This window comes from Malaclemys terrapin, chromosome 12 (assembly GCF_027887155.1).
Source record: "Malaclemys terrapin pileata isolate rMalTer1 chromosome 12, rMalTer1.hap1, whole genome shotgun sequence".
In the NCBI taxonomy this organism is placed as follows: domain Eukaryota; kingdom Metazoa; phylum Chordata; order Testudines; family Emydidae; genus Malaclemys; species Malaclemys terrapin.
The window spans coordinates 37,577,620-37,601,401 of NC_071516.1; the positions used below are offsets into that span (position 1 = coordinate 37,577,620).

At 47.5% G+C, this 23,782-nt stretch overlaps 1 protein-coding gene across 1 annotated transcript in view; it reads right to left on the bottom strand.

Annotated features, from left to right (window-relative positions):
- Nucleotides 1-2,737: 2,737 nt before the first annotated feature.
- The window catches only part of LOC128845976 (cathepsin G-like), a 171,759-nt gene continuing 150,714 nt past the window's right edge, over nt 2,738-23,782 (bottom strand). Inside the window, exon 4 of the mRNA XM_054045072.1 lies at nt 2,738-2,887. Coding sequence (XP_053901047.1) covers nt 2,738-2,887 — 150 coding nt within the window. The remainder of the gene's footprint in view (nt 2,888-23,782) is intronic.

Consider the following 23,782-nt stretch of genomic DNA (forward strand, 5'->3'; position numbering starts at 1 on the left):
CCATCTGGCCCCAGTGGGGTTGGGGGGTAGGGGGGCTGGCTGGCTCAAGGGAGCGGGGAATGGGACATGGGGCTTTTTCCCTATAGGGTCACCAGCCCCATTCTGCCCACAGGGCAGGGACTGGCTGGCTTGGCAGAGCTGATAATTAGAGACACTCTTTCCCCCCATGGGGGGGGTGTCTGTGGGCAGTGGGGCTGTCACAGATGGGGGGATCCGGTCTCTCTGACCCACATTGCTCCCCCAGCTCACACTCACCCCACAGGGCAGGGGATAGCTGAGAAGGACCAAGGAACTGAGACAGCTGAGCTCCCGCCAGGACGGTACAAACCACACCCTGAGGTTTCCTTCCCCCCACCCCTCTGCCCCCGGCAGGTCTGTACAACCTTTCAGGGCTGAGGGAGATGCACCGTCCCTGAGCTTGAACTGAGGATGCTACTGTTCCTGCTCCCTGTGGCCTTTCTCCTGCAAGTCCTGCCCCCTGGGGCTCAGGCTGGTGAGTCCCGGGGGATCGGGGTTGAGGGGTGGAGCAGATCAGCCTCATAGGGAACAGAGTGTTCAGGCACTGGCCCAGCCTCAGCGGAGCGGCATGGGAGCTGGAGGAGACCTGGGTGGGGTGCTTCTGTCCTCCAGCCCCATGGCCCCAGCCAGGGTCGTCTCCTCCTGCGCTGGCCCCAGATGCAGCATGGCCAAGTCCCATCCTTTGCCCCTGCTGCTTGACCGAGGAATAACTGCTGGCCCTGTGGTGGACCAGCTGGTGAAGTCCCAGCGGGTCACGGGGTGCTTTGCTAGTCCAGCGCAGCAATGGAGTGGCCAAGAAGGCTGGGCTCTGGGAGACAGGGGTGGCTTATGTCTTCACAACCATCGGCTGGGTGTGTGTGACAGGTGCCCCTCTATGTCAGTCCACAGGGACACGAGATCTTTTGCTCAAGCTGTAGTAGCTGATGGTTTAGCTGGGGAGGTCCCCAGGTCAACCCCCAGCAGATGAAAGCAGCTGCCCGGCGATGGAGAGATGGAGGTGGGTTGCCACATCACAGACCTGCCTCCGTTCTGGCCCTCGGAGACCCTCTCTGCTGACTTAGCTATAAAATGGGGAGGGGGTGCATGGGACTGAAAACAACAGCTGGCAGAAAGATGTGAATTTGGGGTCTGCTCTTCCCCAGCCCTGCCCATAAGGAGTCACCCTCTGAGATGATTTCCCAGACCTTGATCAATGAGAGCAGAGGGCTCTGGCACTGGGTTGGTAACAGTGTCACTGTTACGGGCAGCAGGAATGGCTTGGAAAGTTATCTCTGGAAAGAGATGACACAGGCAAATGCCACCGCCATTGTGTGAGGGATATGATTTGTAGAGTCATTGCTTGTCTGGCCAGAAGGTCCATGTGATCATTTTGTCTGGCCTCCGGTAGGAACCAGGCCGGAGACCAGCTCTCGTAAATTCCTGGCTGAGCTAGCGCAGCTCTGTTAGAAAAACAGACCTGCTTGATTTACAAATCGCCAGCGATGGAGAATCCACCATGACCCTTGGTAATTTGTTCCAACGGTTAATTACTCTAATGGTTAAAAATTTGCAGCTTATTCCCAGTCTGAATTTGTTTAACTTCAACTTCCAGCCATTGGGTCGGGCTAGACGGTTCCTCGGCTGGATTCTCTACCCATTATTAACTATTTGTTCCCCAGGTAGGTACTTAGAGACTGTGTTAAGCTAAATAGATCGAGCTCCTTGAGACTAGCATGACAAGGCAGGTTTTCTAATCATCTAATCATTCTTGTGGCTTTTCTCTGACCCCTCTCCAATTTCCCAACATCCTTCTTGAATTGTGGGCACCAGAACTGGGCACAGGATTCCAGCAGCAGTTGCACCAATACCAACTTCCAAGTGAAAATAACCCCTCGACTCCTATTGGAGATTCCTGTTTCTGCACCCCAGGATCATGTTAGCTATTTTGGCCGTAGCACCGCACTGGGAGCTCAGGGTCAGCTGACTCTCCACTGTGATCCCAAGTGTTTTTCTGAGTCACTGCCAGGGCTGGCTCCAGGCACCAGCTTGGCAAGCAGGTGCTTGGGGCGGCCACTCCGGAGAGGGGCAGCAAGTCCAGCTATTCGGCGGCAATTCGGCGGACGATCCCTCACTCCGGCTCGGAGCGAAGGATCTCCCGCCGAATTGCCGCCACAGATTGCGATTGCGGCTTTTTTTGTTTCTTTGGCTGCTTGGGGTGGCAAAAACCCTGGAGCCAGCCCTGTGTCCGATCAACGATCTCCCAGAGGCCTCGGCAGCACTGGGAGCAGGTGGGTATGGAACGGGAGGTGGCCAGCCCAGGGTAACGAACCCAGAGGACAGCCCTAGCATGGACAGGACAGGCTGCAGTTCCAACACGACTCAGCTGGCAGGGTGAGGACAAGGATCTCCCCTAAACAGTCACTCGACATGTGGGTGAGCTACAAACCGCTGGGTTGGCCCCAGAGTTCGGCTCGGAGACAAACCACCTGCTTCCCTAGCTTGAAAGCCTGGGTTGGGCTTGCTAATGGAGCCAACAGGAGCTGAACTTGAACCTGGCTCCTAACTCCTCTAGGCCACCTGCCTTGGTGCTCAGGGGTTGAGTGCTGCCGACGGCTCCCCTGAGCAGAGCAATGCTTGGCGGCGGGGACGGTGGGGAGCGCAGGCCCTTTGCAAAGCAAGTCCTATGTCAGGGCGTCTCCAGAGGCCCAGTTGCAACACAAGCAACAATTCCCGGTGGGGCTCAGGGCTGCAGAGTTCTCAGGATCTCCAGGATCCAGGGGACGAATCTGGAGACTCTAGTGTACACTGCAGGGGGGGTCCCATTGAGGGAGCCCCAAGAGACAATGCCCTCGGCTGTTTTGCCGCACACCAAGGGCCCTCCGGAGTCACCCTGAGAATTAAAACAAGAAGCAGGTGACAAGAACAACTCGACAGATCGGTTTCCAGCTGTTCTTCAAGTCCTGACATACAGCTCAGAGACTTTACCCCCCTTGCCCTGGCACAGCTGGTTTCAGCATCGCCCCCTCCTCCCCCAGCCCAACCGGTCTCAGTGGGCTCCGTCCCCCCACCCAGCTGCTCGCTCCCTCCTCCCGGGAGAAGAATTGTTATTCATTTGTACAGCGCCTAGCGCTGCAGGGGGCTGGTCTCTGATCTTTGCTCACAGGCCCAGTTGCAATCCTGAGATTCACTGCTCCTCAGAAGGAACTGGGGCCTCTTGAAGCCAGGAGAATGTTTACCTTAAAGAAGTCTTTGCCCTGTTTTGGATCCCCTGCACAAAGCATGGTGGAGGCATTATAGTAACGATAGACCTGGTCAGGATTCCTCAGACACACGTAATCTTCCAGCACCGCCACGTCCACCTCCCAGAGCACATCCGAGCCCTTTGCACTGCGGGCGCTTGTCCGGCCCCAGCTGGCGACGCTGCACATGGCCCCGGGGTGCACGCCCTGCCAGGCGCAGGGCAAGGAGATGAGCCCCACCCATTCATTCAGCCTGGCTGGGTGCGCCAGCTGCAAAGACAGGACACGAGGCTCGCGGTCAGCAAGAAAGTCAGAGTCATGGATGGACCAATCCAAGGAGAAAGCAAATGCAGCCAATACATGGCAGGAGGTCACTGGGGGCGGGGTGATGGGATCGGGGTGTTACCTGCAGCAATGTGAGGTCACTGGGGGCGGGGTGATGGGATGAGGGTGGTGCCTGCAGCAGTGTGAGGCCACAGGGGGTGCAAGGCATGGGATGGGGGCGGTATCTGCAGCCATGTGAGGTCCAAGGGGGTGGAGTGATGGGAAAGGGCTCTCTGGTATTTAACAGTAAATCTCAACTGGCCTGACCAGCTCAATGCACCTCACACTGTTGCCATGATATTCATTTAAAAGTTGCCTTGTAATATATCATTTGAAAACTAATAACACATTTCCCAGTGATATCAACAACCAATGTATGTAATAACATTGTGTGTGAAATTCTGGATGCTCTAATACTGTTTTGGAGACTGTAAACAGACAAAGGAGGCAAAGCAGGCTTTTTTCCAGACAAAGGAGAAGGGCAAAAACCTCTGTCTCAATTGCAAACAGAGCCAGGTGTGACTAGGGTGACCAGATGTCCCGATTTTATAGGGACAGTCCCGATTTTGGGGTCTTTTTCTTATATAGGCTCCTATTACCCCCCACCCCCTGTCCCGATTTTTCACACTTGCTGTCTGGTCACCCTAGGTGTGACCAGGGACTGGAACAATGGGCTGTTCACTTGCTTGGGAGATTGCAGGAAGATCATTTGCATTGTAAGCCACAGGAGATTGCAAAAGTAATGTGGTGTCTGCTCCCTAGTGGATATGGGAAGCTGAGCCTCCAGGAGGGCTTTCTGACTTTGAAGACAAAAACTTTGGGGATACAAAGATCTGCTTGAAAGACTTTTGGGGGATCTACCAAGTGAGAGAAGCAAAATGCTACATTCTTTGACCTATGAAAGATGGGTTCTCCTGCTAATCCAGCTGGAGAACGCTGACCCCTTGAAGTGAATAAGAAACTAGATTAGGCAAAGATGTATCTTGCTAGAGTTAAGTTTTAGACACTATAAATACTATTATTTTGTTTATAATCCTTTCATATCTCTTGCACTTCAACAAACACATTTAAGAGATTTTTTTAAATAAACCTATTCTTAGTTTTACTGCAAATCATCTCAGTGCTGTGTATTGGGGTGGAGTGTATAACTCCAGCTGAGTTAACAGGTTGGTGTGTGTACTGGCTTTTTGGAGGTAGTGAAATTGGTGTTACTGAGCACTCAGAGGTCAGAGGGACTGGATGCTGCAGGGGAGACAGTTTTGGGGAGAATTGGGGCCAGAGGAGGTGTTGGGGTCACCCTGCAAGGAGTAGCTGGTCTGGTGGAAGCAGGGGTGAAACCATTGTGCTGTGAGCGTGCTGCTTGTGTCCGGATTCTGTGCCAAAGCTGCGCAGCCCAGAGGCATCCAGAGTTAGAGGGCAGGTGGGACAAAACCTCTTACTGGTCAGGGTGAACTCCCAAAGTGTGTCAGTGCTACAGTACATTTCCTAGTATACTGTCAAGTTTTATGATAAAACTCAATAGTATTATGTGATGTAGCGTCTTTCACCTTCTTAGGGTTGACTGGCTTGCAGAACCTTAAGCAAGCAAAAATGTGGTAATCTGCAATGAGTCTTTCAATTAGCATGAAATGAAATTCTCTCTTAGCTCAAAAGTAAAACCCTCTTCTTTGGTACGCCTGCCGTTTGGCCACTATTGGCTCTGTCCCGGCAACCAGTTCAAATTGGAAAAATGAATCTAAACTAGATGAAATTCCTTTTTGGTGCACCAGCATTATTGGTGTTGGCACACTTTCGAGGGGAACTAGCTGTTGCTGCACGGTCAGCTGAGAGAACTCGCGCACTGTGGCATTCGTCTTTTTGTGCATTTAAACTAAACGTTACACTATTCTCTACCGTTCAGGCTTATTTCCCATTGGTTGCACAGTCTAATGAAGGATCATTCGTTTTGATTGGAGAAAAATGTTAGGCTGTTATTTTAATCCTCTCTACAGCGTTTCTCTTAAGTGTAGCAGAAGCCGAGCCGTGCCAGGCAGTGCTAGCTCTAGCAACTGGCTGACCTTTGTGTGGTAAATGTCAGCGGTGCTCACTCCATCTTTCAGATTCCAGTTGCCTTTTTTTAACCTGTGCTCAGGACACTGCCTTAAGCTACTCTGAAGAACTGCTTCTCTAGTCTAAGCCATACTGTACCCAGTGTATACGTACAGTTGGGCTGTCTGATTATCACAAGACTTAATTGTGTTTCTAGCTGTGTATTAATTGTATTGCAGCTCAATCTGCATTGTTGGTGAGTCAGTTTTGAGTCTTGGGTTGTGTCTACACTACAAATGCTGCAGTGGCGCAGCTGTGCTGCTGTATTACTGTAGTGTAGACATTTGCTACAGCGATGGGGAAACCCCTTCCATTGCAGCAGTAATGAGTACCCTCAAGTACCTCTTGAGAAGTGGTAACTAGGTTGATGGAAGAATTTTCCATCAACCTAGCAGTGTTTGCACCATGACTAAGGGTTGGCTTAACTATGTCTCTTGGGTGTGAATTTTTCACACCCCCTAAGCAATATAGCTAGATTGACTGAAGTTTTAGGTAAACCAGACCCTTGGTTACAGCTTTCATAGATTGATATATTTCCAAGGCCAGAATGGACCACTGTAATCATCTAATCTGACCTCCTGTATAATACAGACCATAGAACTTCCCCAAAATAAATTCTAGTGCAGATCTTTTAGATAAACATCCAATTGTGATTTTAAAATTATCAGTGATGGAGAATCCACCACAATCCTTAGTAAATTGTTCCAGTGGCTAACTGCTCCAGCTGTTAAAAGGTATGTCTTATTTCCAGTCTGTATTTATCTATCTTCAACTTCTAGCCCAGGGGTAGGCAACCTATTGCAAGTGTGCCAAAGGCGGCACGGGAGCTGATTTTTCAGTGGCACTCACACTGCCCGGGTCCTTGCCACCAGTCCAGGGGGCTCTGCTTCTTAATTTAATTTTAAATGAAGCTTCTTAAACATTTTAAAAACCTTATTTACTTTACATACAACAGTAGTTTAGTTATATATTATAGACTTATAGAAAGAGACCTTCTAAAATCGTTAAAATGTATTACTGGCACGCGAAACCTTAAATTAGAGTGAATAAATGAAGACTTGGCACACCACTTCTGAAAGGTTGCCGACCCCTGTTCTAGCCATTGGATCATGTTCTACCTTTCTCTGATAGATTGAGGAGCCCTCTATTAAATATTTATTCCCTATGTAGATTCTTGGTGTCTAATCAAGTCTCTGAACCCTCTCCAGTGTATCAACATCCTTCTTGAATCGCGGGCATCAGAACTGGACACAGTATTCCAGGACTGGTTGCACTGTTGCCAGCTGTAGAGATAAAATAACATCTCTACTCCTACTTGAGATTCCCCTGTTTGTGCATCCCAGGATTGCATTAGCTCTTTTGGAAACAGCATCACAGTGGGAATTCATGTTCAGCTGACTGAAAAATGATTTGGAGGTTGTGGTGGACAATCACTGCTTCCCAGGATAGAATTCCCCATTCTGTAAGTTTTTGGCTCACTTCCCCCTCCTTCCCCCCCCCCCCCCTCCCCGGTTTCTAGATGTACACATTTATATTTAGCCATATTAAAAATAGTTTGCTTGCACTCAGTTTACCAAGCAATCCAGATCACTCTGTATCAGTGACCTGTCCTATTCATTGTTTACTATCTGCACATTTTCAGTGACTATTGTTTTCTTCCAGCTTGAGAGAAATAACTATCAAAAATTACTCCACCACATCGAGTTCAGGGTGTTCACTGCTCAACTGTGTTGAAAGGGCTTCCTTACTCCATGCTCTCGTTACAAGATGCCTGGAAGGAACTTTCATTTCTGTCTCTTGAACTGGTTCTCCTCTGTATTTGAGGGCTAAAAAGCTTTGCAAGGTGCCTCATAAAATAGAAGGATCCTTACAACACTGTATAAACTAAGAAGTCTGAACAGTGCTATAAAAGTAAGTTTTCTACTTTAAGTATTTTTATAATCTAAGGGTCTGATCTGTAGTTTTGTTTGGGTAAATGCTAGACTCCAGGGGGTAGAACCTTTTCTAGGTAGTACCATACAATTGGTGGTGCTATAGTCAATATAACTTTATAAACTGTTAAACCGGATATAATTAGTAATCGCAAACTAGGCGTTCCCCAGTGCGATGTGAGGCACCGCTTCTGAGTGGATGTTTAGCAATAGTAAGGGCCACTGTGGTGGCATGGCTCCTGTAGTGAGCTCTAGGAGGCAGTGCACAGGTACTGAGCCTCCTTGCTACCATTCATAAAATGTGTCGATTAAAGGACTGAGCCCCATTCCAGACTCTTAGGGAGGACAGTCCTGCCCTCTCCTTGCCCTGGCATATGAGTAGGTGAAAACTGGAAGTACAAACTCAGTTTCCTATAGCTTATGGAGGTTATTCTCATGTATGGGGCAATTCTGCTCTAAGTAAATGGTCAGGTGTCCTTTTCAGAGTCTCATCTTCTTCCTCCACAGATCTGCTTCCTGTGTTGTCACTATAGCCACGTTTACAACAGTAGGAAACAGAATTTTGAACAGTTAATTTAAATAATGTTTTCAACCTTCTTTCTGCCCTGACTCTCCCTATCCTGTTAATCCAAGGACACTCTGGGTGAGTATGCTCTGTGATCATTTTGTCCTTCAACTTTCCCTTCAGCGTATTTCTCTAAATACTTCACTTTTTTCAGATAGCTTTGTCCCCTGCTGATGTAAAAGAGGGAGTAGTACCAAGGGATATGGCGTCAGATTTTGCCACTTGCTGCCACTGAATATGAGTTTTGTGGGACAGGGCTCTTAATACATACACATGAACATTGTGTGTGAAATTCTGGATGCTCTAATACTGTTTTGGAGACTGTAAACAGACAAAGGAGGCAAAGCAGGCTTTTTTCCAGACAAAGGAGAAGGGCAAAAACCTCTGTCTCAATTGCAAACAGAGCCAGGTGTGACTAGGGTGACCAGATGTCCCGATTTTATAGGGACAGTCCCGATTTTGGGGTCTTTTTCTTATATAGGCTCCTATTACCCCCCACCCCCTGTCCCGATTTTTCACACTTGCTGTCTGGTCACCCTAGGTGTGACCAGGGACTGGAACAATGGGCTGTTCACTTGCTTGGGAGATTGCAGGAAGATCATTTGCATTGTAAGCCACAGGAGATTGCAAAAGTAATGTGGTGTCTGCTCCCTAGTGGATATGGGAAGCTGAGCCTCCAGGAGGGCTTTCTGACTTTGAAGACAAAAACTTTGGGGATACAAAGATCTGCTTGAAAGACTTTTGGGGGATCTACCAAGTGAGAGAAGCAAAATGCTACATTCTTTGACCTATGAAAGATGGGTTCTCCTGCTAATCCAGCTGGAGAACGCTGACCCCTTGAAGTGAATAAGAAACTAGATTAGGCAAAGATGTATCTTGCTAGAGTTAAGTTTTAGACACTATAAATACTATTATTTTGTTTATAATCCTTTCATATCTCTTGCACTTCAACAAACACATTTAAGAGATTTTTTTAAATAAACCTATTCTTAGTTTTACTGCAAATCATCTCAGTGCTGTGTATTGGGGTGGAGTGTATAACTCCAGCTGAGTTAACAGGTTGGTGTGTGTACTGGCTTTTTGGAGGTAGTGAAATTGGTGTTACTGAGCACTCAGAGGTCAGAGGGACTGGATGCTGCAGGGGAGACAGTTTTGGGGAGAATTGGGGCCAGAGGAGGTGTTGGGGTCACCCTGCAAGGAGTAGCTGGTCTGGTGGAAGCAGGGGTGAAACCATTGTGCTGTGAGCGTGCTGCTTGTGTCCGGATTCTGTGCCAAAGCTGCGCAGCCCAGAGGCATCCAGAGTTAGAGGGCAGGTGGGACAAAACCTCTTACTGGTCAGGGTGAACTCCCAAAGTGTGTCAGTGCTACAGTACATTTCCTAGTATACTGTCAAGTTTTATGATAAAACTCAATAGTATTATGTGATGTAGCGTCTTTCACCTTCTTAGGGTTGACTGGCTTGCAGAACCTTAAGCAAGCAAAAATGTGGTAATCTGCAATGAGTCTTTCAATTAGCATGAAATGAAATTCTCTCTTAGCTCAAAAGTAAAACCCTCTTCTTTGGTACGCCTGCCGTTTGGCCACTATTGGCTCTGTCCCGGCAACCAGTTCAAATTGGAAAAATGAATCTAAACTAGATGAAATTCCTTTTTGGTGCACCAGCATTATTGGTGTTGGCACACTTTCGAGGGGAACTAGCTGTTGCTGCACGGTCAGCTGAGAGAACTCGCGCACTGTGGCATTCGTCTTTTTGTGCATTTAAACTAAACGTTACACTATTCTCTACCGTTCAGGCTTATTTCCCATTGGTTGCACAGTCTAATGAAGGATCATTCGTTTTGATTGGAGAAAAATGTTAGGCTGTTATTTTAATCCTCTCTACAGCGTTTCTCTTAAGTGTAGCAGAAGCCGAGCCGTGCCAGGCAGTGCTAGCTCTAGCAACTGGCTGACCTTTGTGTGGTAAATGTCAGCGGTGCTCACTCCATCTTTCAGATTCCAGTTGCCTTTTTTTAACCTGTGCTCAGGACACTGCCTTAAGCTACTCTGAAGAACTGCTTCTCTAGTCTAAGCCATACTGTACCCAGTGTATACGTACAGTTGGGCTGTCTGATTATCACAAGACTTAATTGTGTTTCTAGCTGTGTATTAATTGTATTGCAGCTCAATCTGCATTGTTGGTGAGTCAGTTTTGAGTCTTGGGTTGTGTCTACACTACAAATGCTGCAGTGGCGCAGCTGTGCTGCTGTATTACTGTAGTGTAGACATTTGCTACAGCGATGGGGAAACCCCTTCCATTGCAGCAGTAATGAGTACCCTCAAGTACCTCTTGAGAAGTGGTAACTAGGTTGATGGAAGAATTTTCCATCAACCTAGCAGTGTTTGCACCATGACTAAGGGTTGGCTTAACTATGTCTCTTGGGTGTGAATTTTTCACACCCCCTAAGCAATATAGCTAGATTGACTGAAGTTTTAGGTAAACCAGACCCTTGGTTACAGCTTTCATAGATTGATATATTTCCAAGGCCAGAATGGACCACTGTAATCATCTAATCTGACCTCCTGTATAATACAGACCATAGAACTTCCCCAAAATAAATTCTAGTGCAGATCTTTTAGATAAACATCCAATTGTGATTTTAAAATTATCAGTGATGGAGAATCCACCACAATCCTTAGTAAATTGTTCCAGTGGCTAACTGCTCCAGCTGTTAAAAGGTATGCCTTATTTCCAGTCTGTATTTATCTATCTTCAACTTCTAGCCCAGGGGTAGGCAACCTATTGCAAGTGTGCCAAAGGCGGCACGGGAGCTGATTTTTCAGTGGCACTCACACTGCCCGGGTCCTTGCCACCAGTCCAGGGGGCTCTGCTTCTTAATTTAATTTTAAATGAAGCTTCTTAAACATTTTAAAAACCTTATTTACTTTACATACAACAGTAGTTTAGTTATATATTATAGACTTATAGAAAGAGACCTTCTAAAATCGTTAAAATGTATTACTGGCACGCGAAACCTTAAATTAGAGTGAATAAATGAAGACTTGGCACACCACTTCTGAAAGGTTGCCGACCCCTGTTCTAGCCATTGGATCATGTTCTACCTTTCTCTGATAGATTGAGGAGCCCTCTATTAAATATTTATTCCCTATGTAGATTCTTGGTGTCTAATCAAGTCTCTGAACCCTCTCCAGTGTATCAACATCCTTCTTGAATCGCGGGCATCAGAACTGGACACAGTATTCCAGGACTGGTTGCACTGTTGCCAGCTGTAGAGATAAAATAACATCTCTACTCCTACTTGAGATTCCCCTGTTTGTGCATCCCAGGATTGCATTAGCTCTTTTGGAAACAGCATCACAGTGGGAATTCATGTTCAGCTGACTGAAAAATGATTTGGAGGTTGTGGTGGACAATCACTGCTTCCCAGGATAGAATTCCCCATTCTGTAAGTTTTTGGCTCACTTCCCCCTCCTTCCCCCCCCCCCCTCCCCGGTTTCTAGATGTACACATTTATATTTAGCCATATTAAAAATAGTTTGCTTGCACTCAGTTTACCAAGCAATCCAGATCACTCTGTATCAGTGACCTGTCCTATTCATTGTTTACTATCTGCACATTTTCAGTGACTATTGTTTTCTTCCAGCTTGAGAGAAATAACTATCAAAAATTACTCCACCACATCGAGTTCAGGGTGTTCACTGCTCAACTGTGTTGAAAGGGCTTCCTTACTCCATGCTCTCGTTACAAGATGCCTGGAAGGAACTTTCATTTCTGTCTCTTGAACTGGTTCTCCTCTGTATTTGAGGGCTAAAAAGCTTTGCAAGGTGCCTCATAAAATAGAAGGATCCTTACAACACTGTATAAACTAAGAAGTCTGAACAGTGCTATAAAAGTAAGTTTTCTACTTTAAGTATTTTTATAATCTAAGGGTCTGATCTGTAGTTTTGTTTGGGTAAATGCTAGACTCCAGGGGGTAGAACCTTTTCTAGGTAGTACCATACAATTGGTGGTGCTATAGTCAATATAACTTTATAAACTGTTAAACCGGATATAATTAGTAATCGCAAACTAGGCGTTCCCCAGTGCGATGTGAGGCACCGCTTCTGAGTGGATGTTTAGCAATAGTAAGGGCCACTGTGGTGGCATGGCTCCTGTAGTGAGCTCTAGGAGGCAGTGCACAGGTACTGAGCCTCCTTGCTACCATTCATAAAATGTGTCGATTAAAGGACTGAGCCCCATTCCAGACTCTTAGGGAGGACAGTCCTGCCCTCTCCTTGCCGAGTAGGTGAAAACTGGAAGTACAAACTCAGTTTCCTATAGCTTATGGAGGTTATTCTCATGTATGGGGCAATTCTGCTCTAAGTAAATGGTCAGGTGTCCTTTTCAGAGTCTCATCTTCTTCCTCCACAGATCTGCTTCCTGTGTTGTCACTATAGCCACGTTTACAACAGTAGGAAACAGAATTTTGAACAGTTAATTTAAATAATGTTTTCAACCTTCTTTCTGCCCTGACTCTCCCTATCCTGTTAATCCAAGGACACTCTGGGTGAGTATGCTCTGTGATCATTTTGTCCTTCAACTTTCCCTTCAGCGTATTTCTCTAAATACTTCACTTTTTTCAGATAGCTTTGTCCCCTGCTGATGTAAAAGAGGGAGTAGTACCAAGGGATATGGCGTCAGATTTTGCCACTTGCTGCCACTGAATATGAGTTTTGTGGGACAGGGCTCTTAATACATACACATGAACATGTTGGGGGGGGGCCCTCCGTCGTCCTCCTCCAGCAAAAGATGTTGGGGAGGAGGAGTGATTGAGCATCATATCCTTTGCCTCTTTGATCATCTGCCTCAACGCTGTCCTTATGCTGAGTTTCTGAATGGATGGGGCACCTCAAACAGCCCTGACTGTCCCTTGTTACCTGCAGTGTTGTTTGCAGAGGGCTGGAGAAGCAAGATTTAAAAAAAATTCCCCTTCCCAACCTACTTTCTGTAATAACTAAACTAATAAACTACAAGCAAGCACACTTCCATACTTCAAGCAAAAAGCCCCCCCTGAAGTAGACTTCTGGCCTCCTGCCAACATACTCTATACAGTATCTCATTTCATAGAACAGAACGTGTCACTGGACTTTTAAATACAGTAGAACCTCAGATACGAACACCAGAGTTACGGACTGACCGGTCAACTAGGGTGACCAGATCACCCAAGTCAAATATCGGGACGCGGGGGAAGGGGGGGAGGGTGACGTAGGGGGGGCGTGGCGGGGGGCGGGGCCAAAAAAAAACTTCCTCGCAAGCCCTGGAGGGAGGCCCGGGAGACTCAGGGGAAGTGCGGGGCCGGGGTGAGTAAGAGTCCAGCCTGGCCCCGAGCAGGCAGAACTCAGTTGGGTGGTAGGGAGAGGAGGGGGGCGGCCCGCGGGGCCAGGCGGCGGCTGTTGTTCTCACCCCCGGGCAGCGGGACTCGGGAGCAGCCACTGCTGCAGCTCCCACTGCTGCGGGGGAGTTAGCGGCCATGGCGCTCGGCGGCTGCGGCTCTGGCGCCCCCAAACCCCCGAGCCAGGGCCTGCTGCGGGGACCCAGCAGTGCGCACGCTGAGCCCAGCCCCCAGTCGCGTCTGGGCTGTTGCCCAGCTGGTGCTATCCCGCGGCGGCCCCAGAGTGGGGGCAGCAGGCCCCAGCCCCCCCGTCCCGCTCGGGTCCCGCAGGGGAATGAATGGGGCTGGGCTGCCGATGCCTCCGCCCCGGGGCCGCCGCGGGATAGCACCAGCTGGGCAGCAGCCGAGACGTGACTGGCCAGGGGCTGGGCGCGCGCAGCGTGCGCGCTGCTGGGTCCCCGCAGCAGGCCCCGGCTCGGGGGATTCAGGCCCGGCAGAGCCGCAACCGCCAAGCGCCATGGCCGCTTCCTCCCCCCGCGGCAGGGGGAGCTGCAGCAGCGGCTGCTCCCAAGTCCCGCTGCCCGGGGGGGAGAACAGCCGCCGCCTGGCCCCGCGGGCCGCCCCCCTCCTCTCCCTACCACCCAACTGAGTCCTGCCTGCTCGGGGCCAGGCCGGACTCTTACTCACCCCGGCCCCGCGCTTCCCCTGAGTCTCCCCGGCCTCCCTCCAGCGCTTGCGGAGGGAGGAGGAATGGTGAGCCCGGGGAAGAGGCGGGGATTCGGGAAGGGAGCCAATCGGGGGAGGAGGGGGTGGAGTCGGGGCGGGCGGGGGGGGGTGCGAGCACTTCCGGGCTCCAGGCTCCGGCGCATTTCCTTGTTTGTCCAGTGTCCCGACCGCATGTCGGTCGGGACGTGGGACAAACAAGGAAATATCGGGACAGTCCCGATAAAATTGGGACGTCTGGTCACCCTACGGTCAACCGGACTCCAAGTGAAGCCGTAAGTAACCAATCAGGCAGCAGCAGAGACACCCCCCCGCTTCAAAAAAAGCAAATACTGTACTGTACCTGTATTACATCTTAAAGGTAGGCACATCTGGGCCATTTGTCTCCACCCCACTCCCACCCCCAACCCCACGCACGGGGCAGCCACTTACAGCAAGACACTGGGGTTGCCAGTCCAAGGCAGCAGGAGCAGCGCTGGGTCTGCATTGCTTTCACCCCACCTCCCGCCCAGAGGGGGACGGGCTGTTTTCAGACACACCTCTGCAGGTAGGGGGACGAGCTTGCAAACTCCTGCAGGGGCTGTGTAGGGAGCAGCTCAGCTGCTGCTGAAGCGTGGCCTGGAGTGTCAGCTGCTGGATCCGGAGCTTCATTCAGAGTTACAAACATTTCAAAGTTACGGACAACCTCCATTCCCAAGGTGTCGGTAACGCCGAGGTTCTACTGTCGGGATTTGGAGCAAGTTGAGGCTTTCCATAGCATCTGCGCCCCACCCCCCAATCACATACCTTTCTATACCCAAAATACTTGCAGAGACTCCTCCACGTATCAAATTAAGATTCAGCCTTCAAGAATGTTCAACTCTCCTTTCAAGGGACTTGTCCACTGATCCCAGTGTGGGGGCCACAGTGGATGGACAGCCAGAGGAGGCAAAGAATTCTTAAGAGTGATCAGTGAAATAATGAGGGCTTAGATTGCCTAGCTTAATGTCATCAGGGGAGGATAGGGGAGGGCCATTATAGTTCATTTAAACTGGCCAATGTAATTGCAGCAAATTCCAATTATTTTTTACATTTAAAAATGTACTCTGCACTGCATGGACACCCAGATATCTCATTTCTTGAATACATGTGACATTCTGTACCTCGAGGGAACACCCTGCACCCCCATGTTCATCCTTATAATATGATAGTGTGTTATGCAAAGTTTGTCATGTCTGGTGTCTTTGGAAGGCTCATGATGCACTGAGCATTGTTGTAATGTTATAGTAATTATTGTTCTAGTAATGTTATAGGTTGTAATTTTATGTATGTAGTTTTATGAGACTGAAAATGTGTCCTCGTAGCTTAAAACAAGCCCAGACAAAAACTCTCCAAGAGCAGAGGAGCAGTTCATACCTCATCAGGGCATGTATGGGACAAACCCAGCCCAGCCTCACAGGAACAAAGCACACTGGCCTAGGTAGCAAGAAAGGATCTGTTGCACTCTCAAGTGAGTCACCGCCCTTTCCTTGGTCAGTTTGGGACTCCGATGAGGTAATGCTCACTTGACTCTCAAGGGGGGGGGCAGAGCCAAGAGGGAAAAAAGAACATGATAAAAGGGAGAGACGTTTGCCATGCTCTTCCTCTCTCTTCCTCCTCCCTCTACAGACATCACCACCAAGCGACTGAAGCGCTGATCAAAGGGGAAAGCCTAGCTGAAGGGCAACCAGCCAGCCTGTGGTGAGAAGCATCTAAGTTTGTAACACTGAAACACTGAAAGTGTTGAGATCAGCTTAGAATGTGTTTTGCCTTTATTTCATTTGACCAAATCCGACTTATGTTTTGACTTGTAATCACTTAAAATTTATCTCTGTAGTTAATAAATCTGTTTGTTCTACCTGAAGCAGTGCGTTTGGTTTGAAGCATGTCAGAGAGTCCCCTTGGGGTAAAAGCCTGGTACATATCAATCGCTTTGTTAAATTGACAAACTCTCATAAGCTTGCAGCATCCAGTGGGCATAACTGGACACTGCAAGACGAAGGTTTCTAGGATTGTGTCTGGGACCGGAGATATTGGCTAGTGTCATTTGGTTGCACAATCCAAGGAGCAGTTTACATGCCAGAGGCTGTATGTGAACAGCCCAGGAGTGGGGGTTCTCACAGCAGAGCAGGGTCAGGCTGGCCCCCAGAGTCAAGGTTTGGAGTGACCTAGCAGATCACCAGTCTGGATAACACCAGGGGAACGTCACACGTAAGGAGGCTTTGCAATACTACAGCTTGAGTGAGCACTAACCAGAGGTCAGTTAAAACCAGTGCTGGAGTTATGCCAGGTCTTGTCTGCCAACTGGTGTCTAGAGTTAAACAGCCATTATTAAGGCATCACACATGGTGGCTAGACTCACTAACTGTTTAGCTGAAATTTTATACTGAGATTCACCGTGATGTGTTGACCGCAGCCATACTAAGTGAGACAAAATGGAACCTCCTTCTAGCCATGGGCTCTGTATTAAACTTGTCTCCACTGGAAGCTGGTCTCTGTATATGTTACACCCAGCAGGGCTGAGCCCTGACAGTTCAGTACTCTCTGGTGATTTATCTGGTATCCCGAAAGGTGGTAGTAAAGAGGGTGAGACTAATGCTGGCAGGTGAAATCCAATACTGATGTAACATTATTCATGGAATTCAGGGGTAAGCCCAGAAGCTCCTTGGTGTGAATTCATCCTTGGACCAGCACTACTGATTTCAGTGTACTTACAACTGAGATGGATTTAACCCTGTTGTCCAAAAATCAGAAATAGATGTATGGTACTGCATTTCCTGATACTCACACCGTCTTTGTAGAACCTTCAGTCTAGGTGGGCTCTGAAGCACATCAGTTATTTTTATCCAGCCACTTCTCCCAAAATAACCTACTGTACTTGGATCACTTCCAGTCTGACTTCCACCCTTTCACAGCACTGAAACTGCCCTTCTAGTAGTGTTCATTGAGCTCTTTTTGTTTTGACCATGGCTCCCTCCTATTTTTTCCTTTTAACCCATTTTATTCACCTGTTTCCTTCACTGTGTATGTAATACTTTATCTGCAGTCTGTCCAAGATAGCATGATGGGGATGAATGCGACTCTGTCTTCTCTTAGTTTGTCTGATATAGATAACAAAGCTGAAACTGTCCAATAATAGGGTGACCAGATCACCCAAGTCAAATATCGGGACGCGGGGGGAGGGGGAGAGGGTGACATGGGCAGGGCAAAAAAAAAACCTTCCTCACAAGCGCTGGAGGGAGGCCCGGGAGACTCAGGGGAAGCGCGGGGCCGGGGTGAGTAAGAGTCCGGCCTGGCCCCGAGCAGGCAGGACTCAGTTGGTGGTAGGGAGAGGAGGGGGGCGGCCCGCAGGGCCAGGCGGCGGCTGTTCTCCCCGCCAGGCAGCGGGACTCGGGAGCAGCCGCTGCTGCAGCTCCCACTGCCGCGGGGGAGGAAGCGGCCGATGGCCAAGCTTGGCTGCTGCGGCTCTGGCGCCCGGGCCCGAATCCCCCGAGCCGGGGCCTGCTGCGGGGACCCAGCAGTGCGCACGCTGCTTGCACCCAGCCCCTGGCCAGTTGTGTCTGGGCTGCTGCCCAGCTGGTACTATCCCACAGCGGCCCCGGAGTGGGGGCAGCAGGCCCCAGCCCCCGCGGCCCACTCGGGTTCCGCAGGGGAACTAACGGGGCTGGGCTGCCGATGCCTCCGCCCCGGGGCTGCTGCGCGATAGCACCAGCTGGGCAGCAGCCCAGAGGCGATTGGCCAGGGGCTGGGCGCAGCGTGCGTGCTGCTGGGTCCCTGCAGCAGGCCCGGGCTCGGGGGGTTTGGGCCCAGGCGCCAGAGCCGCAGCCGCCGAGCTTGACCATCGGCCGCTTCCTCCCGCCATGGCAGTGGGAGCTGCAGCAGCGGCTGCTCCCAAGTCCCGCTGCCCGGGTGGGGAGAACAGCCACCGCCTGGCCCCGCGGGCCGCCCCCATCCTATCCCTACCACCCAACTGAGTTCTGCCTGCTCGGGGCCAGGCCGGACTCTTACTCACCCCGGCCCCGCGCCTCCCGGGCCTCCCTCCAGCGCTTGTGGAGGGAGGAGGAATGGTGAGCTTGGGGAAGAGGCGGGGATTCGGGGAGGAAGCCAATCGGGGGAGGAGGGGGTGGAGTCGGGGCAGGGGGGACCCGAGCACTTCCGGGCTCTGGAGCATTTCCTTGTTTGTCCAGTGTCCCGACCGCACGTCGGTTGGGACGCGGGACAAACAAGGAAATATCGTGACAGTCCCGATAAAATCGGGACATCTGGTCACCCTATCCAATCCTCACCTCCTTCCAGACATGTATTTTGACTGTACCAAATGTACTGTAAGCACACTGATCCTGATTAAGAATTCCAGAGAACGTGTACTGAAGGACTATCCCTGAAGTGGACAGATGCCAATTCAGATGCTGCTATATCCGATGAAGTGGGCTGTAACCCACGAAAGCTTATGCTCAAATTGGTTAGTCTCTAAGGTGCCACAAGTACTCCTGTTCTTCTTGCGGATACAGACTAACACGGCTGCTACTCTGAAACCTGCTATATCCTAGTGACCTAGAGGAAATGTACCACGGAGAAGATCCTGATGATCTTGTAGAGCATATGACCTTGTGGGGAGAGGTGACTGATTAAACTCTTCTCTTGTGGGGGGGTGGGGGGAGAGAGAAAGAGAAAGGGGCAACCCCAAAGAATTTTCCCTATTCACCAACCATGGTATTTCTTCAGTGTCTTTGATGCCAAACCTCAGGAGGTGTGGAGAAATCTTTAAGAAAGTCTTGGGAAATGTCAAGGAAATAGGGAAGCTAGTTTTTCAGCTGAAGTGTATTCAGAATGCCTTATTGACGTTCTTTAAAAGTCTGTTAAAGGGGCCCAAATTTTACATCAAGGTTCACCGAGGAAGTAACTTCTTGGCGTAAGTTTTTAAAGGTGTTCCAAGCACCTGCAGCTCCCATTGAAGTCAGTTGTAGCAGCTCTGAAAATGGGGCCATCCATATTTACCTTGTGCATAGAATAACTTTAAAGGACAAATGGTGTATGTGCGTTGCAGGGGAGAAGTGAAGGCCAGGAAAGGCCGGTATAAGGCTGAGATGAAAACGGGGGAAGGGGAAGCATTGGAACAAATAGCCAGTTAGCACAGAGTGGAGAAGGTCCAGTCAAAACTAGAAAATTCTGATGATATCTGCGTCTGTGGGTCCCTTCTTTGGTCACTTTTACTAGCTGGAGTCTCTGGCTGTCTCCTCCCTGTAGTTTGTTTAAAGTATAATGTACCTGGGTCACTGCATCCACTTTAATTTGAATTTAATGTTTCTGACCTTGAACATCTTCCTGAATTGTTTTAAATTCAGATAGGTAGGCGGAAAAATCCAGTCTTAACTTGAAAATTCACTTTGCTAAATGCCCATTTAAAAATTGTCCCAAGCGTTAACAAAGTGTACTCTTGGTTGACAACTAATAAAAATGGAAGTCTCCAGTTAATTAATACCACACTACTTCTTGTTGTCAGAGTGCTTTGTCTGAACAGCTGCTCCAGACAGAACATCAGTTTTTGAGATATGTTGCTGTCTGTGAGTCATGGTGAATGGGTGCTCTGTAGTAAATATGGTGTGTATCAAATGCTCAAAGGCAGCTAAGCTCAATATAATTACTTGTAGGGTTTTTTCATGTTCAGTGCTATAGCTGGATCTTATATCTTCCCACAGCATCAATCCATTTAGTCCCCTTGCATATATGTATATAACATCCATTGTTTGATACAGCGGGGGACAGTGAATCTAATTTTTGGATAATAGAGGGGAATGGTCAATGTTATAGGTCAGGGGTCGGCAACGTTCGGCACACGGCTCGCCAGGATAAGCATCCTGGCGGGCCGGGCCAGTTTTATTTACCTGCTGACGCGGCAGGTTCGGCCGATCGCAGCCCCCACTGGACGCGGTTCGCCGTCCCGGGCTAATGGGGGCGGCGAGAAGTGGCGCGGGCGAGCGATGTGATCTAACTGGATTTTTCTGTCATGGAAGGAAAGTATTTTGAAGGAAATATCCTCCCAGAATGTGTACTCAATGAGGAGCATGTCAATTATTGTTCAATAGCCCTATTGATCATCAGCATGAATCTTTGAAATAATGGACCACTTGTTGGCAAGCATAATGATGAGTCAGTTCACTGTCAATCAAATGGGATTTTTCTAAGTAACAGGTTGGACAATGGATTGGAGGCTTTTGACCATGAGAGAGAGTTTGACAGTGTCTTCAGTTGTATGATGGTTACATACAAGGACCTCTGAGTCATTCTTCTGGTTAAGTGTCAGTGCCCACACTAGAAAGACAAGGTACGGGAGGTAATTGGACCAACTTCTGTGAGAGAAGTTTCAAGCTTACACAGAGATCTCCCATCTTGTCCTTCTGCCATTATAAATGGCAAATATTTGCATACAGTCTCTAATTCTGACCTGGATTTTCTGACCTATTTAAAAATATTAAATTGTCTGGGTACTGTTTGTTTCTATTATAGTTCACTTGGTACGTGGCCAGTGAGGAATGCTAATCTTATTTTTTTTTTCAATCTCTGAATTTAAAAAAACCGCCACAAAATATCTCAGCACAATGATTTGAGCTATTAAATTGTGCATATGGTTAGTCTGTGACCATATACCCCTATGATTATCTAGTTCATTCCTTTCTTTTATGCCCACTTGTTGCATCTTGTTTTAAGCTAGTTTGTAAGCTCCTCATTGTATGAACCACCTCTTCTTATATGTTCAGATAGCACCCTGATTCTTATTGGGGCCCCTGGATGCTACTATAATATAAATAATGGTTATGGGCCCAATTCTGGTGGGACTACTCCATTGGTAAAGTTAATCATGTGCATAAGTGTGTGGCTAAACTCTAAAGTTACATACTAGTTTCAATTGCATCTTTTTTTTATATAGAATTTTCTAATTGTAGGCTTAAAGGGACATGATTTGAAAGATCATTTGTCTGAATGTTGTACGTACTATAGTGACAGGTCACACCTAAAAATACTGTAATTTAAAAGCTAGCAAAAAAAATTCTCAATCTTTTTTTATTTTGTCTAGTCAGTTTCATCGTTCTTCTGCAAAACTTCTCCCTTGCAGAAAAGATTTGCATAAATGTAAACAGGGGAGAAGAAATACGCTATTAAAGGAATTGGAGACAAAATCAAAGCATGCTGTTTAAGTCTATTTTAGAGAATTTAAATTGGCAGCATTCTTTTAAACTTCCCATACTGGTCTCTACCCAAAGTCCAATTGCATTTGACAGTCTGACTGTTGGGTGAGAGTGAAACATTCCTCCCCATTCCCCAGTTGTAAAAAGAAACAGCTGAGCTCTGAAGCGTAAAAGTTGATAAGGACTTTGTGCTTATTGAGGATGACTTCCATTGCTTAGATTAAATCAAAACAGATTTTGTTCAGTCATTCAAAATTGAATGTTGGATATGTGCAGTAGAAAAATAAAGTTTACACACGCACACTTGACTATACTATGTATGCTAGTGCAATACAAATATGGAAGTGCACACGTATTGGTTTGTGGAATTCAGCAGTAGAAAGCAGAACTTGTAAGGGTTGCAAATGTAATAGCTATGGAGTAGTGAGCCTGTAAGTTGGAGAAATGTCTTCTAAAACCAGCTTCCACACTTCCAGCTTCCCCCAGAAAACACTAGGAAAATCAATGCAGAAAACATGCTGAGGTTGCACAGTTAGAAATAAAAAGGGTCCAACTTCAATGTTAATGAGCTGCTGTGCAGCATAAGACATAAAAAGATGTGCCTTTTGTAATGAGCAGTAATACTTTACCCCAAAGAGTAAATGGTTCATCTGTACCATGTAGTGCAAATACAGTGTACACCAGGGGTTCTCAAACTGGAGGTCGTGACCCCTCGGGGTCGTGAGGGTATTACATGGGGCGTCATGAGCTGTCAGCCTCCACCCCAAACCCTGCTTTGCCCCCAGCATTTATAATGGTGTTAAATATGTAAACAAGTGTTTTTAATTTATAAGGGGCTAGCTATGTGAAAGGGGTCACCACTACAATAGTTTGAGAACCACACTCTTTTCTTCTTCTGGATAAACCTCTAATTTATATAATTCAGGCTTGCTTCAAATCAAGCAATAAAAGTTGCTGTTGGAACTGCAGTTTCTGCTTTGCAATGCCAGAGTTTATAATGAACTGTGCAGTCTTCACATTGCATGAATGCTGGGTTTTATATTTTAAAATATTTTTTACAATTCTGATTAAATTATTGGTACACGACAGTAGTAATTTTGTCACTACTTAGAGACACTGAAGCTGCGTGTGCATTCATATTTACATTCCCCTACATAAAAACAAATCTTGTCCTATCCTTTTTTTGACTATTGTGGGTACTCACAGATCCAAACCACATTTCTGAGGCTGAATGTAACTTGAATATCCTGAACATGTCCTGACTGTGACACCGACTCAATTGTTGCTTGACTCCTCTGCTTGTCTCTCTCACCATCAGAAGTTGGTCCAATGAACAATATCATTTCACCCACCTTGTCTCTCTAATATCCTGGGACCAACACAGCTACAACAACACGGCATATCCTCTGCTTGAGTAACTTAAAGCTAAACTGGACAAAGCACTAGGGAATGGTTCTGCGTTAGCCGCTAGAAACTAATAAGATTACCTAATACTGTAGGGGGTAGTGTTTTGAAAGGCACCCTTGGAGCCCAACTCCCACAGACTAACGGGTGCCTTTGAAAATTTACTCAAGTCTTTTAAAATTCCCAATTCCTGGTGCAGCTGACAAGCAATTTTGTTGCAACTCTTTGAAATATGAACTACTCTAAGCTGTCTGGTTCTGGGTCTTAACTTTGGAAAGGAACATCTTCTGGAGTACAATTCACTTCCTTAATAATTAAGTCATGCATAATTAGACCTGGCAGAATTTGACTTTGTCAGTTTGATGGAGAATATAAAAAATGTTTGTTTTTTAAGCATTTTTCTGACTTTAATCTATAACTTTTCACAGCGGCAGGAAATTATGGGGTATTTCAGACAATAGGAAGGTCAGCGAAGAATAATCACTGTAGATGTTGAGATTCAGAAAGTTAAAGCTTTGTAACTGCTAAAACACAACTAGTCAACATCACTTGTCAAAATATACAAAGTAAATTTGAGCCTTGACTCAAATTCTAGCAAGTTCTCAAGCAGCATTTTTCTTTCTTTGCCTATATGTACATTTTGATTATTATAGATGGGAATCTTTGTGTTGATTTGTGTGTATATGGTGAAATTGACATTTACCAATAAAAATCTACTACTTCCAAGCCTATGCATAGTTAAATATGTTTGAATAGAGAACATGTTAGAAGTGACAAAGGTTAGAGCAAAGAATGATCCTTTCTTACACCAACATAGAACTTGTATTCTAAAAGAGCTTGGGTTGTGGATACAGAGACCACTTCTTCCTATCCTGTGAATTAGTGAGAATTATTTTAACACAAACTGCACTGCAGCAGTAATTGTTCCATCAGATCC